Source organism: Haemorhous mexicanus, chromosome 3 (genome assembly GCF_027477595.1).
Source record: "Haemorhous mexicanus isolate bHaeMex1 chromosome 3, bHaeMex1.pri, whole genome shotgun sequence".
Taxonomy (NCBI): Eukaryota; Metazoa; Chordata; class Aves; order Passeriformes; family Fringillidae; genus Haemorhous; species Haemorhous mexicanus.
The window spans coordinates 12,995,998-13,012,169 of NC_082343.1; the positions used below are offsets into that span (position 1 = coordinate 12,995,998).

The 16,172-nt window shown below is 48.7% G+C and overlaps 1 protein-coding gene across 1 annotated transcript; it reads left to right on the forward strand.

Moving 5' to 3' along the window:
• Positions 1–2,622: 2,622 nt before the first annotated feature.
• On the forward strand, positions 2,623–15,937 carry LOC132324367 (TOG array regulator of axonemal microtubules protein 2-like). The gene is made up of 11 exons (XM_059840414.1): positions 2,623–2,719; positions 3,448–3,580; positions 5,207–5,312; positions 6,051–6,286; positions 7,806–7,958; positions 9,075–9,192; positions 10,152–10,255; positions 11,616–11,820; positions 13,000–13,216; positions 14,065–14,151; positions 15,551–15,937. The coding sequence occupies exons 1-11, from the start codon at positions 2,623–2,625 to the stop codon at positions 15,784–15,786; spliced, it is 1,692 nt and encodes a 563-aa protein (XP_059696397.1). The 3' UTR covers positions 15,787–15,937.
• The last annotated feature ends 235 nt before the right edge of the window (positions 15,938–16,172 follow it).

A 16,172-nucleotide genomic window follows, 5' to 3' on the forward strand; every position in this document is an offset into this window, starting at 1 on the left:
AGCATGCAGGGGCTGAGGCCTTTGTCATGCAGCAGGTTTCAGTCTGCTGGCCAAGAGAGCAATGTCATGTCTGCTGCCAGTAGCCCATCCCTTGGGAGAGGGTCTAGGCATTGTACCTTGCTGCTCTCAATCGCAATCTCTGTGTTTTAGGAGAGCTCTGCAATCTGGAACCTGTCTTCCCTGTTGCCCAGCATGGCATTTTTGGGGGCTTGAAGTCTGCCAGAGATTTACAGGAAGAACCTTTGCTTCCATTCCCAGGCCTCCCACTGAGCCAGGCCAAGGAGACAGATCATCCCAGAAGTGCTGATCTTAAGAGGGACAAAGAGCTGAGGGACACCTCTGGAAAGGTAAGGGATAAGGACAGGGATGAGCAGACTTCCTTTCCAGTGGCTGTTTTGTGCTTGGCCCAAAATGTCACTGAAAATCATAATCTTCCCCTCCTGGGGAGTAGGGGATTCTCTTGGGAATATATTTGACAACTCCAGGGCAATTGCTTGGCCATTTCCAGTGGTGCCAAGGTCACTGGTTTGGAGATGGTGCTAATGTCATGCCAGAAGCATTTTTTTATGTGCAAAGGCTGTTTTAGAGAAGTTCTGAGTGGCAGAGCAAGCTACACATTAGTGAACGTGGGCAAAGTGCATCCTTGGAAGCAGAGAAATAAAGATTCTAATGTTTGAGTGTAAGCAAGGCTGCAAAATCAAATGGGAGAGTTTGATTTTTCCTGGTTACCTTTGTGGCTGTATCTCACAGCCCTCTCATTCTCAAGTTTTCTGCTCATGAACATCAATGCTTCTGCAACTTGTTTTCACAAGACTCCTCCTTTTGGTCTGCTGGTCTCAGAGACCAAGTCCTTGAGAGCTGAGTCCTTCAGAAGCCAGGAAGTGAGAAACAGCTGCAATTGCTGGCCATGAGTCTTAAACAACAGCTCATTAGCCCTCCTTGCTGGGTGTTGCACATGGTTTTCATTCTCCTGCCATGGCCTGTAGGAACTGAACTGCCTGCACACTGGCCATGTGAGCTCTTCCTCTATCTTGGAGCACTCCTATGACTTTCATGCTTCAAGCAGGGCTTCCTGACATAGGCTGCAGTTGCAGCAGTGGAAGGTTGTGGCACTACAGTGATCCACCTCACTGTGTGTAATTGCTGAGGTGAGGACTGGAGACATTCCTCTGAAACTATTGGGATGTATATGGAGCTGCATTGATGCCTGTGGCACTCTGTGGACTCTGTGCTCCTGATGAGATGTTGTGTCTGGTTTGTGTGTCTCTGCTTACAGTCTGTGCTGTATTTCCATTGCACCTAGGTCCGTGCTACATTGGGCAAGCTGGCTCAAAAGAACTTAGAGTGGAAGAAAATGGAGCTTTTGGAAAAAGCAATGAAGAGGAGACAAAATGAATCATGCTTGCAGCTTCCTCCTAAGGCAGTTGAGCCCAGGGATGCAGCTGAAGCAAGTAAGTGGTGGCTACACTTGTGGTGGTCCTTTTTGACCACTTGCTTGCCCTTTGCACAATGTTGCAATCAGACTGGGGGGGCTGTTCTGCTTGCATCTGAGTGGAAGCTTGCATTAGGATTTAATTCTGTTTCCCAAAGAAAAATACAGAGGCCTGAAGTGTCTTGCTCATGGCCTCACTGAGTCAGTAACAGAAGATTAGCTTCCCACCTTCACCTCTAAAGTCCTTCAAAGTAGAAAACTTTGTCCTACAAAGAGCACTGGGGTTTCAGACTCTCTCATGGAAAGCAGCCTCCAGGGAAGGTGAGGCCAAAAGAATGCTTTTCTACCGGGGTGCAACCTGGAAGAAACAAAATTCATCTCCTTCTGATGAAAACACCAGAGATCCTTCTCCTGCTGCTCCCTGCTGAGGAGCTGGTGCTGTGGCGCTGTGCTGAAGCCCCAGCCAGGGCTTCTGTTGTAGCCCCAGGAGCAAGCAGCGTTCCCGACTGAATCCCGGCTGAGGGGCTCTGCCTGCAGGGCTGTGAGCTCTGCCCGAGGGCAGCAGCAGGGCCCTTAGGAGGCAGCACTCAGCCCGAGGGCATCACGCAAGGCTGTCTGCACTTTCTTTGGGAACTTCCCCTGCCTGCCTCTGGAACAGGAGAACAAAAGCAAAGCAATACTGGGTTTTTCTTGTTTCTTAGGGGAAGCAACACTGCAGTTTGGTTTTAAGCTAGAAGAGGGTAGATTTAGATTAGATATTGGGAGAATTATTTTTAAATGAAGGGGGTGAAAAGCTGGCAGGATTTGCCCAGAGAAGCTGTTGCTGGTCCATCCTTGAAGGTGTTCAAGGCCAGTTTGCATGGGGCTCTGAGGAACCTGATCTAGATGAAGGTGTCCCTGCTCACAGGGGTTGGACTAGATGGTGGTTAGAGGTGCCTTCCAACCCAAACTCTCTAGGACTCTCTGATTCTGTGATCACTGTCCCATGTTAGCGTGCCATTGTTATACTCAAAGTTCTTTGGGATAACAAAGAGATGTTGCCCAGCTCCAGCAAGTTTTCTGGCCCTTTCGATCGCCAGCCTCTCCAGCTGCCTCCACTTACAAGCTCCTCTTTTGTCCCTGCAGCCTTTAGCCTACCACCTGTCGCTGGCACAGCTCCTAGTGTGCAGAAGAAACACCCTGGTAGTGCCATGAAGAAAAAGGTCCTCAGGAAGCAGGACAATGTGCCCTTACTGCCCAGTACACCCACCCTCCAGGGGGATGGCAGCTTCCCACGCAGCTCCTCAGGTAAGCCTGCTCCATGGCAGCTTTTTCCTGCTGGGGTTTGTCCTTGCACAAGGAGCACAAACTGCCTCTTGCCTCAGCCAGCACAGCTGGGATCTTGGGTCCATAGCCTGTCCTGAGAATAAACAGCAAATCTACTTTTGAGTTCCCCCAAAAGTGGATAGTCTAGAATATTTGAAGTCAATGGAAACAGAGGTCAGGTGTGAAGGGTCAGGTATGGCTGGTCCCTGGTCGGTGCTCTGTGGGGACTGAGCTGGGCCCAGCAGGGCTGGCTTGTTCAGGCTTGGCTTGGTGCTGTCGCGAGGCAGCTGCAGGTCTTTCCTCAGGGAGCTGCAGAGTGCCCCTGTCCTCAGGGCTGGGGGAAATCAGGGCGCTGAGAGAAGAGAGGCCCCTGAGGGGTTCCCTCCTGGGCCAGCCAGTCCTGCTGTCGGCACTGTCTGGCAGGGAGCGGGAGCTCTGCGGCCTCAGGAACCTGCCGCTGGCTGTGGCACCTGTGGCACTTGGGAGCTGGCGCTGTGGGGGCAATTGTCAGGTGCAGCCTGGAGCTGTGCCCAGCTGGGGGAGGCTGGGAGCAAGCAAGGAGCCCCAGGAGCCAGCCAGCAGGGAAGTCTCTGAGCCAGGGGCAGGGTGTGCCACACGGAACCCTGGCTGGGAGATGGGGCTGCAGGCCGCGCCATGGCGGGGTGCCTTGCCCGGGGCTGCAGCGCCCACGGCCGACCCTCTCCTTACAGTGACCTCGCAGACGGCCACTGGGGCCAAGCGACGAGAGGAGCCGCTCCGTGGGCACGGGCAGAAGGACAGAGCCTTTTCAGACCCACCGCAGTCCTTGCAGGAGGCACTCTCCATGCTGGGCAGCGACGACTGGTAAGGAAGGCCCCGTTCCCTCGGTGTCCCTCTTAGCGTTAAGGTCGATCAGAAGCGTGTCTTGGTCGTGCCTCGGAGCGCCGAGAGCCCAGAGGGCCAAAGGGCACTGGGGAAACCACTGCAGAGCAGGGAGAGCATCAAGATGGGAGAGCAGCCTTTTCTTGGCCTTGCTCTGCAGCAGTGCTGCAGCTGCAGCAGGTCTGTGCTGTTTCCTCCCTTTGCCTGCTGCTCCATGGAGCTGCAAAGGAAATGCTGAGGGAAGAGAGAAAGTTGTGGGATGAGATGATTTGCTGGCTGAAGGCAGAGGCAGGATGGCAGCAGTTATGAGTGTAGAGATTTGGGTGCCTTGGGCCGCTGGCCCAGGGGGACTGAGTAAGATTCCTCTCTGCTCCCACTGCTGACAGCAATGGCAGGGACTCCTGCATGTGAGCCCCAGAAGCAGCTCCAGGGAGCTCCTCTTTCTGAGAAATGGACTGAGTTGTGCTTTCAAGTCCCTCAGCCTGCCTTTACTCCTGAAGGGCTTGTGGCAGAAGAGAAGGAAAAAGAAATAAAATCCTCGAGTAATCTTGCACTTTTGGAATTCAACTTTTCCTTCTCACTGCTTCATATAGGCCTGAGATGTTTTGTCAATACTCACAATGGGTCCCAAAATTCTATAGAGACAGAAGGAGGCCCAGAGGTGATAACCCTACAAATGTTGCTGATATTGGTTGTCTTTTTGATGTCTGGGTTTGCATCCACTCACTGATGGATGCTTCATTCTCACAGGGATAAGCATGAACAATTGGCCACAATGCATCTCCTTTGCTTTGCCCTGTCTCTTCTGCTTTCTCTTCCCCATATCTCTTTGGTGCCCTGTGAGGTGCAGAGAGCTTCTGCAGGTGTGGGGGGTCCTGATGACACTCGGGGGTGCCCGTGGGATCAGTCGCCAGCCCTGTGCTGCAGCCCTGATGCCTCACACACCTTCCTGAGCCTGAGGGCCTGCACAAAGCACGTGCTGAGAGATGGAGTTGTTTGCACCTTTTAGATAACATGTTGCTGTTGTGGGGGTTGTTTTAGGAAGGAGTGTTCTGGGAAGAGCCAGAGTTTCAACAGTTCTTGCCCAGGGGTAGAATCTTCTGGGACATCCTGCTGTGGTTTTGGGGAATGTGTGAGGTGGAGTGGAGTGGGTGACACACAAACCTGGACTGTAGAGTGGAAACTCAGCTCCAGCGTGGCAGGGCAGACTCTCAGTGCTGAACTGCCTGCTGGGGCTGACAAAGAAGGAAAATGCCCCAGTAACAGCCCAATGGGACTGTGTCTCAAGGACAGGTAAAGGGAGGTGACAAGAAACAGCAGCATGACCCGGCCTCACAGCTTCTAGCAGTGACAGAGGCACTTCATGTGCCAGAGATTTTCAGACAGGACACAAATGAAGACTCTGAAAGCCCTCTCTTTGCCTCATGGATTTGTGTATGCTTTTGACAGCCACAGCATCCTGTGGCAATGTGTTCCATGATTTGATTAAATACTCCTTGAAAAGCATCTCCCATGGTTTGACTGAGCTGCCTGCCTGGTCATTTCAGAGGGTGCTGCCTAGTTCTTGGGTAGAGAGAAAAATCAATCCTTTTGGTACTTGCCTTTCAGGGAACTGAAGGAGAAGGGACTCTTCAACATCCCGCGCCTGGCTGAGTCCCATCCAGAAGTCCTGCTTTCCAGACTTCATGAGATTTGCTTGGCAGTTACCAGCGAGGTGAGAACATTGCTCTGAATTGTCCCCCATACTTCATACACGGCTTGTAGAGTAGCTATGTGCTTGTTCATCTCCATGTGTGCTCAGGCACTGCCTTCATTTCTGGTTTTAGACCTTCTATTTCTTATGTCTGTCAGCTATCAGTAGGATCTGTGTGTACATGCAGCTGTATTTACTGGCAGGTCAGGTGTCTGGCACTTGTCTTTGAGTGTGGTGCCATTATATTACAAGGCAGAAACTGAGACACTAATGACATTATATGGCAGAATCCCAATCTCTGCCCAAGCTGTAATTGAACACTGCAAATGAGGCTGTAGATCTGAGCCTGTGTTTTCTGTTTCCTGTCTGAGTGCTTAAGGTACAGGAGTTGCTTTTTTGAACAGGAGCAGTTGACTGTTTTATTTTTATGACTTGTGCCTTTATGGTTTGAAAGCATCCCTTACTTTATTTTGCTTCTTTGTTTTTCAAATCAAAGGGCCTAAAATCAAAGCAATTGACATTATAGAAGGGTTAAGTAGAACACTTCAGTGAAACATTTTCTTTATGCCTGCAGTAAGCAGGTGTGAGGCCAGAAATTGATGCCAGAGTAAGTGCCTTTCTTGGGCTCTTCTGCTCTTTCTGTGCTTTTATGTTCCTCTATACACAGCAGGACATGCTGTGATTTCCTGGGAGTTTTGTCTAAGGAAACCGGTTTTCTTTTCAAGGTGATTCTTATGTTTCCCCTCATGACTTCCCCAGGTGACCAACCTCCGGTCCAAGGTGTCCTGCTCTGCAGTTGTCACTCTGGGAGAGCTCTTTGCCATCTTGAAGAAGGACATGGACTCTGAGGCGGATGAGGTTGCTGTGGTCCTTTTCCACATGGTGCAGAACTCCCCAGAGTTTATTCAGAAGGCAGCCTGTCAGAGCCTGGGGATGATGGTAGAGAACATGACTCCTGCACGAGCAATGACTGTTCTCATGGACAAGGGAGTCAAGTAAGTTCTTCTTCTTCTTTTAGTGATGTTCTTCACCTTCCAGTGTGTGGGTGAGGGAAGGGATGAGAGAGAGAATGGGAATGCTGGGAGGGAAGGGTTCTGTATCCTGTATCTTCTGGGGATTCAGTGACTTAATTCTCTGATCAACCTCATTGCTTTCCTCTTGTCACCTGTTTCTGCCCTCCTGCAGCCCATTAGGTCACAGAATCACAGAACTGTAGAATATGGGGAGTTGGAAGGGGCCCATCAGGACCATCAATTCCAGCTCTTGGCTTTGCACAGAACAGCCCAAGGGTCACACACTGTATACCTGAGATTGTTGTCCAAATGCTTCTTCAACTCTGTCAGGCTTGGTGCCGTGACCACTGCCCTGGGGAACCTGTTGCAGGGCCCAAGCACCCTCTGGGTGAAAAACATTTTCCTGATATCCAAACTAAAGCTCCTCTGATGCAGCTTCCTGCTGCTTCCTGGAGTTCTCTGTCAGAGTTTCCTTGATGTGGTGAATGGAGGGGAAGTGGAAGTGCCTGCAAGGGCTAAGGATAGAGCCTTGTGCTTTTGTGGGAAGAGGGACAATTGCAATTGCAGCTGTGAGTGCTGTTGCATATTTTGCAGCGCTAAGCACAGAGGCCCTGGGGAAAACCACATATCTTCATGATGCCATTAACCTGAGAAATAAGGAGGGTCCTTGCTGGGGTGTGGAGCACATGGGGGAGAGTGTGCTGGGTATGGCACAGCCTGCACAGCAGGTGCAGCTCCTGCCAAAGGGAATCTTGTTTGAGTGTCCTGGCCTTAGAGCTCTATGTTCTATTCAACTTGATGTTTCATGTTAGCCTTGAGATGATGAATCACTTTCCAGGCACCTTCACAGGTCGAGTGCCATGGGAAGCTGAAGCAAATGCTGCCCTAAGTGTTGGTGCTGGGCCTGAAAGTCCCCAAGAGACAGTCTCTAGAACAGGACAACCTGGCTAAACTGACTGGCACCCTTTCCTCAGCTTTGCAATAGGGTAAAACACTCAGATGTATCCCTTGCCAAGGCTCACAGAAGAAACAGGCTGCATTGCTGGATATTCTGCAACTTCATGCCCCACAGCATGTTTTCCCTGCATTTATTTTTTCCCAGAGGTCTGCAGATTTGGGGATGAATGGGTGGAAAGAGCCTCATGGCGCTGCAGCTCTGTGTACTGGGTATCCTCTAATGGGTCAGCATGAATTGTCCCTGATTTCTAAATAATTCATATGTGATCTATTACTTTAGTTTTTCTCCAATGAAATTTTGGGAAAGAAATGGAGTAACAGATAGTGCAGGGAGACTGAATTCTTCCCTCTTCCATGCAGGCAGTCCTTCTGTACAATGCTAACTTAGTGTTTATCTGAGGACAGAACCTTCTGCAGGTGTCTGAAGCTGCAGGGAGAACCCAGGCTCCTTCCCCCAGCAAGGCCAGGGAGCACGCTCTGGCCAAGGCCTGTGCTGCTGCTGCTCCTTGTCCCTGTGCCCCAGGGTTTGCTCTCTCCTTCCCAGGAGCCGCTACACCCAGGCGCGGAAGTGTGCGGCCGAACTCCTCCTGTCCTTGGTGGAGAAAATGGGAGTCACCAAGCTCGCGGGCACCCCCAGGGCTGAGAGGCTGGCACAGGTGGCAGGGACACTGGCTCAGGACTGTCACAAGGACACCAGGTAATGATCTTCATTTCACCTCCAAAACCAGGAGAACCGTTTTTTGTTGGGCTATAAAGGCAAAACCACAAAAGAGTGGAAACTCAAGGAAATAATAAGGGACCTCTCTGTGTGGATAAGGGTCATCAGATCATGGAATATGCTGAGTTGGAAGGGACCCATGCAGGTCATCAAGTGCAGCTCCTGGCCGTGTGCAGGACAGCCCAAGAGTCACTCCATGTGCCTGAGAGCATTGTCCAAACGCTTCTTGAGCTCTGTCAGGCTTGGTGCTGTGACCACTGCTCTGGGCTGCCTGGAGAAATGACTGTACTGGGTAACCTGAGGTTGGCCAGCAAGAAGGAGCATTGCCACCTTGCTGTGACTTGAAGGATTCTTTACTGAGATCAAAAGAGTGCTCAGATTAGCCAGTCCAACAGTTTAGGTTGCGCAATAGAAAGCCAAATGTTGGCTAATGTTCGTCACTGAAGGATCCCCAACATCTAGTTCACATTAACTTAAGACTTCCCTAGAAATAGTTCAGAGGTATTTGGCAACATATTCAGTCTTTCTAAACCTCTTCTGCAGATTTCTAGAATGCTGTTTTCTGTGGCTCAGTGACCTCCAAATTTCTTCTTGAAGAAAACTGTGGTTTCCTAGTGGCAAAATCACCCCAAACCACTAAAATCCCCTTACTTTGATGATGAAATTCCCATTAATAGCTGCCAAGAACACCAGAGCAACTAGCTGTCCCTGTGCATACATACAGTATAGAATAAACAAAAGCAAGGATGAGGTGAGAAAGGTAAATTACTGTGCAATGGCAGTAGGACACTGCTAATAGGCTCTGACAACAAAGCAGATTTGTTTCGCTTGTTCTCTGGGATCATTTGATCCCACAGAAGCACACCCCCAGTTTCAGAGAGAAATGGTATTTTTCTCTTGCCCCACGTTCTCCTCTTACCTCTTGTGTTCAGCTGCAGCACTGGGCAGTGTCAAGTGAGGTAAATCTCCCTCTTTGCTGAGTAGGTAGTGCCTTCTCATGCAAGCATTGCACCTGATGAGTTTAAGGCATCAGCCTCTTCTGTTAACACTCCTCCTTGGTTCACTTTTCTATTCTTTCCTTCTTTCCTTCCTTAGGCATTATGGACAGGAGATGGTGAAGATGTTACTGAATAATCAAAAATTTAAAAAGATTTTGGAACAATCTCTTTCCTCACATGACCTGGAAGATATCCTGACAAGAATTAAGAAGAAAGTAAGTGCTTGGCAGGAGGAATATATCCTTTGTGCAAGTATTGTGCCTGCTAAAATGAGATCAAACGTACCCAATGTGTCTTTCTCTCATTCCTCTTCTGCTGAATCACTTTGCTTCTGGGAATGAGCTGTTAATCCTCAGCCTCTTCATCTGCAGACCACAGAGGAACTGCAATTATTAGGGGAAGAGTGGGGTTTTGAATACTTTGAATATTGGTCACAAAGAAGAAAGGGAAAGAGGAGAAAATGGGTTTACACTCAGTTTATGCCCCAGCCACACTCTCCCTACTCTGCCCGGAGTAAAGCAATTAAGTGGGAATGGTGCTTCTGAACATAACAGAGTCTTTCCAAAAGAGACTGGAAGTAGCAGTACCAAGGAAATTTCCAAACATAGAAAAGATGTCCAAGTCAATCCTAGTTACTACGATTGCTGTCTGTCTTTTGGGAATACTGCCCTGCTGTAAAGCCCTGTGGAGCTGGAAGAAGCTTAGTGAATTCAGCACCATTCAATGGGAAATCATGTGTTTGTTTGGGGGGGATTTTATTCTTTTTATCTACACTACAGAAGGGAGTGTGCCTTGGTGCAGGAGCAGGGAGAGTAAGCGTTGAACCAAATCAACTTCCAGCATAATAGGCCAACCTCCAAAGAGTCCAATTTTTTCTGCTGCTTCCTTTAAGACCACTCAGTGCCTGTCAGTTTGCATTATTCCCATTTATGCTCAAGACTAATGAATTTGGGAATTTAGACTGCTGCTCAGTGTGATCGCACCCATAATCTGCCTTGGGCTACTGAAAACAAAGAGTTGGCATCACTGAATCTCTGGTCTTTTTCTTTCTGTAAATTAGGAAATGTTTCCCTAAGCCTTGGTAGCAGTGATCCTGGTTCTAACTTGTGTTTTAAAGAGGGAATTTCCTATTTTATTTTCTAAAGATTCATGAGGTTTCTCTATGTCTTTGTAGGGGATGGAAAACCAGAAGGGTGAACACCCATCTGTCAAGGAGCCGGTGAAGGAGAGGAACGATGGCTCAAAGAAGCCCCAGGCCACATTGCCTTCTAGCAAATGGTACTGAGCACTTTTGTCAGATGTGACCAAGCACACGACAAACTTTACATGCCTCTTCCTCAGGCAAATCTTTCTGCTGGAGATGACCAGTGCCAGAGATTGTTTCCTTTCCCTACAAATGCTCTAGGATTAAAAAATGTCAACTTCTGCATTGTGTTGAACACAACTTCTCTGCAGGGCTTTGCACAAAAATTGGGTGACAAAGAGACACCCATTGGTTGCAGCTCAGACGATCCAGTGCAGTGGTAGTGGCAGTGTTGTGGAGGCTAGGAGAGGGCTAAGTCTCTGCTGCCTGACTTGAGACAAGTCAATCCAACCAGGGTTTTTTTTTCATCCAAGTGGAGTCCTTTTTAGATGGGTGTTTTAATGAGAAGTCCCAGTCTAGAAGCAAGATGCCATTCCCCAAACAAGCAGTTCCCATCCATGTTGTTTGGCCTGGCTGATTCATGGTTTTCTTATCCTGAAACAGTACAAAGTTTGAATAGTAAGTAGCAAGGCAATTCCTGAGCAGCTTTGGTCAACAGGTGTCTCAACGTGGACTTTTTGTCTTGCTATTCCTGTCCTTCATAGAGTTTGCTTGTTGGACAGCATGTTTGGTTTATTTCCCCCTGTGCTGCAATCAGCATTTAAGAGAAGAATTTGGTCCTTGCTGTCTCTTCATGCCAGTGGCAGAGCTACTTGTACCTGTTCTCCTCTGATAACAGAGGGAATTTATTTAGCTCTGTCATGGTCAGCAGTGGCAGGAAAGTGACCACATGCCTCAGTAGCATGGCTAGCATCTTCCTGTGCTCATGGAAGAGATAGGTTGATCCAAGAGGATTATTCCCGGAGGGTTTGTTAAGCTGTGCATCTAGTCTCTAGGGAAGCAAATGAAATGTGAGTGTAGTTCTGGCATGTCTGGCTTCTGTTTCTATCTCTGTTCCTGATTTTCTGGATCCTTCAGCTATGCCCCTGTTCATCTGTTCAGATGCATCTGAGCTGCTTTTCCAGATTGTCATGCCTGGTGTAGAGACACTTCTCCAGAATGATGAGTTTCCTTATTATAAGACACACACGTCCCATATGAGCAGGCATTTAAACTTGGAAGTAGTGTCTCTCTTTCCCCACAAAGCATGCCTTGGAAGGCATCTGAAGATAGATCAGATGCATCTCATCCTTGGTTTTCCTGAGTGAGCAGTGATGAGAATGTCACTTGCAGATTGTCTCCCATAATGATTGTCACGAGGTCCAAGTTGTTCTTCAGAGCCTCATGATTTTCTAGCTTGAAATCACATCATTACGAAAGCTCCTCAAGATGTTTGGCTCACAATTAACTGAAGGTATTATCAGCCAAAGGTCCTAATTTGGTTTTGTTTTCCAGGGTGAAGTCTGCCCCTGGTGGACGCCTCCTCCACCATCCTAATGCCCAGGTCACATCACCTGCAGCTGTGGAAGGAAGGGAATCACTCCAGAAGCTTTACCATCTCCTGGAAGCCAAGGGGTTTCAGGCACGGATGGAAGGAGTGGCACTCCTCCTAGATCTGTGCAAAACCAGCCCCCAGCTGATCTCCAGTAACATTGTCCAAGTAAGTGGGGTATCTTCATTGCTCCTTTCATTTAGCTCCTTTCCCAAGCCTGTAGAAGTAAAGTTAATTCAGTGTGTCTTGGCACTACATCCTGGCTGTTTGGGACAGGCTGGTCCCTCTTACCCAGACAAATTTAATTCAGGTCCAAGCTTCAGGACAAGTTCTTTCAGCCCAGCTGTATTTGTCTGGCAGGTGCCTATTGCTGCTGTTCATCAGATGATGGCAGAATTTTCTGCTGGTGTAACTGCTGCTGTCTCCTACTCCCAGTTGGGTGAAGTGAAGGGAATCCAGCCATTGAAAGCATGGCAGTTATTCTCTAGACAGCAAATAGGTTTTCATGGGGAAGAGAAGTGTCAGGCTGAGTTGGTTTAAATGAAATGTTTTTAAAAGGATACTTCTGTAAACTCCATCTTGTCTTGCACAGGCACAACTCTGGCTGCTCATTTCCATCCTCATCCCTGTTCCTCTTGGTAAAATAGTGCTCACCCTTCTTGAGGGGCCTTTTTTTCTCTTTGGAAAAGGAGAAAAACAGCTAAGGACAGATCTATCCTTTCTCCTCCCAGTGGCTGCTTTTTCCCTTTTTCCAGAAAATGGTACCTGATGATGTGGCTGTCAAGGGACTGAACCTGCTCCAATGAGAGCTGTAGAGCACACTACATTTCAGAAGTCCACCTGTTAGTTAGAGAAATGGTCTGGATCCGGGAAGAGTTGATCAGAGCCTGCCCATCTCCAGACACAGGTTCTGAGACAGACAAAATAAAAGTTAGATCTCCTCCCGCCACAGTTTTGGCAAAATCATAACTGCCCTCAGTACTTGAGGCAACTGTATGGAAAAATGGGCATGGTAAATATCGGCTTCCATACTTTGAAAGCAAAGGTAGTCTTCTGAATTAATAAATGGAATTGATTTAATGATTTCTAGGTGGAGAGAAATACCATAGGAACTTTTCTGTCCCCAACCAAAATTCTTAAAAATGGGAGAAAATCTTTCAAGCAGCATCAGGTTGCGCAACTATTCCAGTGAGTGGCCCACAGGAAAATGGTGAAACTGTGCAGGCAAGGGCTGACCTGACGGAAAGATCCCTTTCATCTTTTATATTGCTGAGTGCTCATTTCTGCATGCCCTCTTGAAACAAGGACATTTTAATCCAGCTTTCATGTTGTTTGTTCTCTTCACAGATTTTTGATTATTTTGTCCTGAGAATAAATGACACCCACAAGAAAGTGAAGCAGAAGGCGCTGGAGGTGCTGGCAGAAATCATTGGACTCCTGGAAGATGCCCTGAACCCGGTGATGGTCCGTTTGGTGGAAGGGATAACAAAGAACCTGAACTCAAAGGATCCCGGGGTTCGTGCTGCAGCTGTGAATGCACTGGACAAATCTGTTGCTCATTTGGGTAAGGCTGAGCCCTGGCACGGACTCTCCTCAGCTGTGTCTCTGTCTCTCCCACACAAGAGAGCGCTGAGTGCCTTGGGAGCTGTTGTTGTCTGTGGAACGCTCCAGCTGACACCCACCAGAAGCTGTGGAGGTGCAGTCCTTATGCACCATCCCCAACAGGCTGGAATGTGCAGCAGCATTTCCCAACAGTCCCAGGAGCCCTGGGCTCTGTGCTGCTGGTCTGAAGAGCAAGTCCTGGACTACAGCTTTGCTACAATTCAGAGGCAAAGGGGTTTTGGAGTTTGCTTGGGCCCCGTCTGACTTCCCAAATGAACAGCTTTGCTGTTGGCATGAAGGGACACTGGCCCATCAGAGCTTCTGCAGAGCAGCCACCTGGAAGGCTCCACAAGGCACTGGGGGAATATGCCTGAAAAATGGAGTGTTGAAGAGGCAGGTCTTCAGGGGCAGTTTCCACTTTCTCCACCTCAGCTGCTCTGTGAACTCACAAACTGCCTGAGTCAGTGCCTTTCTGTGTCCCAAGTATGGGCTTCTTCCCTTTTTGCTCTGGGATGCAAAACCTTTTCACTGCTTCCATGTGACTGAACTCTTGAGGTCCCTGATGTGAAATGTTTTAACATCGCTCCTGGGACAGCAGACAGCTTTGGATTTACAAATGTGAAAGGAGAGCTTTTCTTTTGGAATTTTAAACCCTGCCAAGTAGGCTGGAAGGAAAGAAAAAAAGGATTCAAAAATCAGCCGAAATCGACTTTATTGTATAAAATGGGGTTGCCCCTGCCCTTTTCCTCCCCACTCTCCTTTCTCCTATGTCCTCAGAAGAGTGAGCAGAGATGTGTGTTTCGCTTGTAGATGAAGTATCAATGATGAAAGAGCTCAGCCACCAATGGAGCCAACTGAGTGGCCAAGCTCTGCTGGAGGTCACGGAGCGTATCACAGGTATGGCCTCCCCTTCTAAGCCAAGAGGTCTCTGAGGGAGTATTTACAGGGGATGCCTGTGAACAGAGAGCAGAGTAGCTCCTCCACATCAGGAGGTGCTGAGCTTGTCCCTCCTGCCCAATAGCCAAGGCAGGTGTATTTGGCAGGCTTTCCCTGGCTGCTGCAGAGCTGTGCAGCCTCTGAGATGGGGGCAGAACCCTCACTGAGGCTGAGCTGTCACTGGGGCTCTTCTCAAGTTCCATAGTGACCAAAGTCTTTAACTGCATTTAAACTCAAATGAAGTCCCATTTTAAAATGGGAACCATAATCCTTTTCCTGCTTAGCAGAATTGGTTTTGGGTACTTTCAGGAGCTCTTTCAAAGTTGATGACTGCTAATGGATTAACAGCATAGAGAAAATGAAGTCTCTTCCACCAGAGAGTAATAAATGGATACTACATAACATTTTGCCTGATCAGAAAATAAGACTGGTCTCCTGAGCATTTCAGGTGTTGATCTCTCAGCCAAATCTGCCATGCAAGGAGCTTGTTGGTAGTAAATTTTTGTCTGTGTTTGATACAGTTCAGTTCAGAAAGTGAGCAGAGAGCAGATTCCAGAGACAATGTGAGAAAACACTTGTGTTCTGGCTAAATTTCAGTCCCCTGTGTAGCCTTTTTCTCTCTCTGTGCCCCTATTTCAGTGGACATTGTAAGAAAAAATGCCATTAACATTGGGAAGGGAAATGCCATTAAAATGTGGAGATGCTCAAATGTCAGGGCAATGGGGTCTGGGTAATTCTCTAAGATACCCGGAGGTTTGAAAGAGCTCTTTGTTGGAAGCCACAAAAGCACTCTGCCAAAGACACCAGCTCGTCACTGCTGTTTCTCATCCAGCTATCAAGCAGCACCCATCTCTGGTGGGCTGGAGTTTTGAAGTGTGTTCTAATACTGCCCTTTGCTGTGGGCCATGGAGCAAGGGGAAGAGTCAGATAAGACTTTTGGCCCCTGACATCAAAGTTACAAGAATGGAATCATCTCTTTTATTAGAAATTTCTCAACTGCCTTTGTAGGATGCATTGGATGCATTTCCAAATCTTCCGTGTGGGTTTAGACAATTTCTTAATGGAAATAAAAGGCAATTTGACATTTTATTCATTGTTCATGCAGAAACAAATTGTGAAATAATTTAGTAAAGGTACCAAGTCTGCCACAGGTACAAGGCTCTGTTTGGAGAAATTAGTCCTGAGGGGTTGGTGGCTCTGTTTCAAGGATGATCAGCTGCTTTGCCCATTTCTGGCTCATGGGGCTCTGTGTGCTATTTCACTGATCTTGGCCAGAGAGGCTTCCAAGAAGCAAAACCAGAGGTAGATCCTTGTTTGCATTGAGGTTGATGAGTAAGGAGCTGTGTCTCTGTCCCGGCAGATCTTGTGGAGTGGGTTTATGCCAGGAGCCCTGAAGTGGTCCAGCGCTACGCCCTGCCCGTGCTCTGGTCCTGCCTGGAGAACAAGGCGCTGCCTGTCCGAAGCGCCAACGTCTGCGCTGTGGTCACCAAGCTTGCCTGTGCCCTCTGCGAGGTGATGGGCACCCAGCTGATCAAGTGTGCTGAGAGCAAGCCTCCACACGTGCAGGAAAACCTCTCCAGCCTTTTGGGCTGGTGAAGGTTTCATGTTCTCCAGAAAGCTGACCAAGTTCTGAGTTGGACACCTCCGGATGGGAGTTTTAGCTGTGCCAAAAATGACCAAAGACTAAGGAAGGGTGTGCATCTGCCCCGCTCTCTCCATCGCCCTTCCTAGTCATGGCATGGGGGGCCTGAAGCAACTCCAGACTGAGGATTAGGTGAAGATCAAGCATGGATCAGCCTCACACAGAGGTAAGCGGGGAGCTGGGCTACTCTCTGGTGGGAGGAAGGGTCTTTTGGCAGCCCAGAGAGGCTGTGCTCATTGCCAGGGAACACTTGTGCCCTGCATGTGCCCCTGCAAGGAGCTGTGCTGCTGCCAGTGCCCCTGGAGCTGTAGGGCTGCTGAGCTGTGGGGCAGGGAGAGGA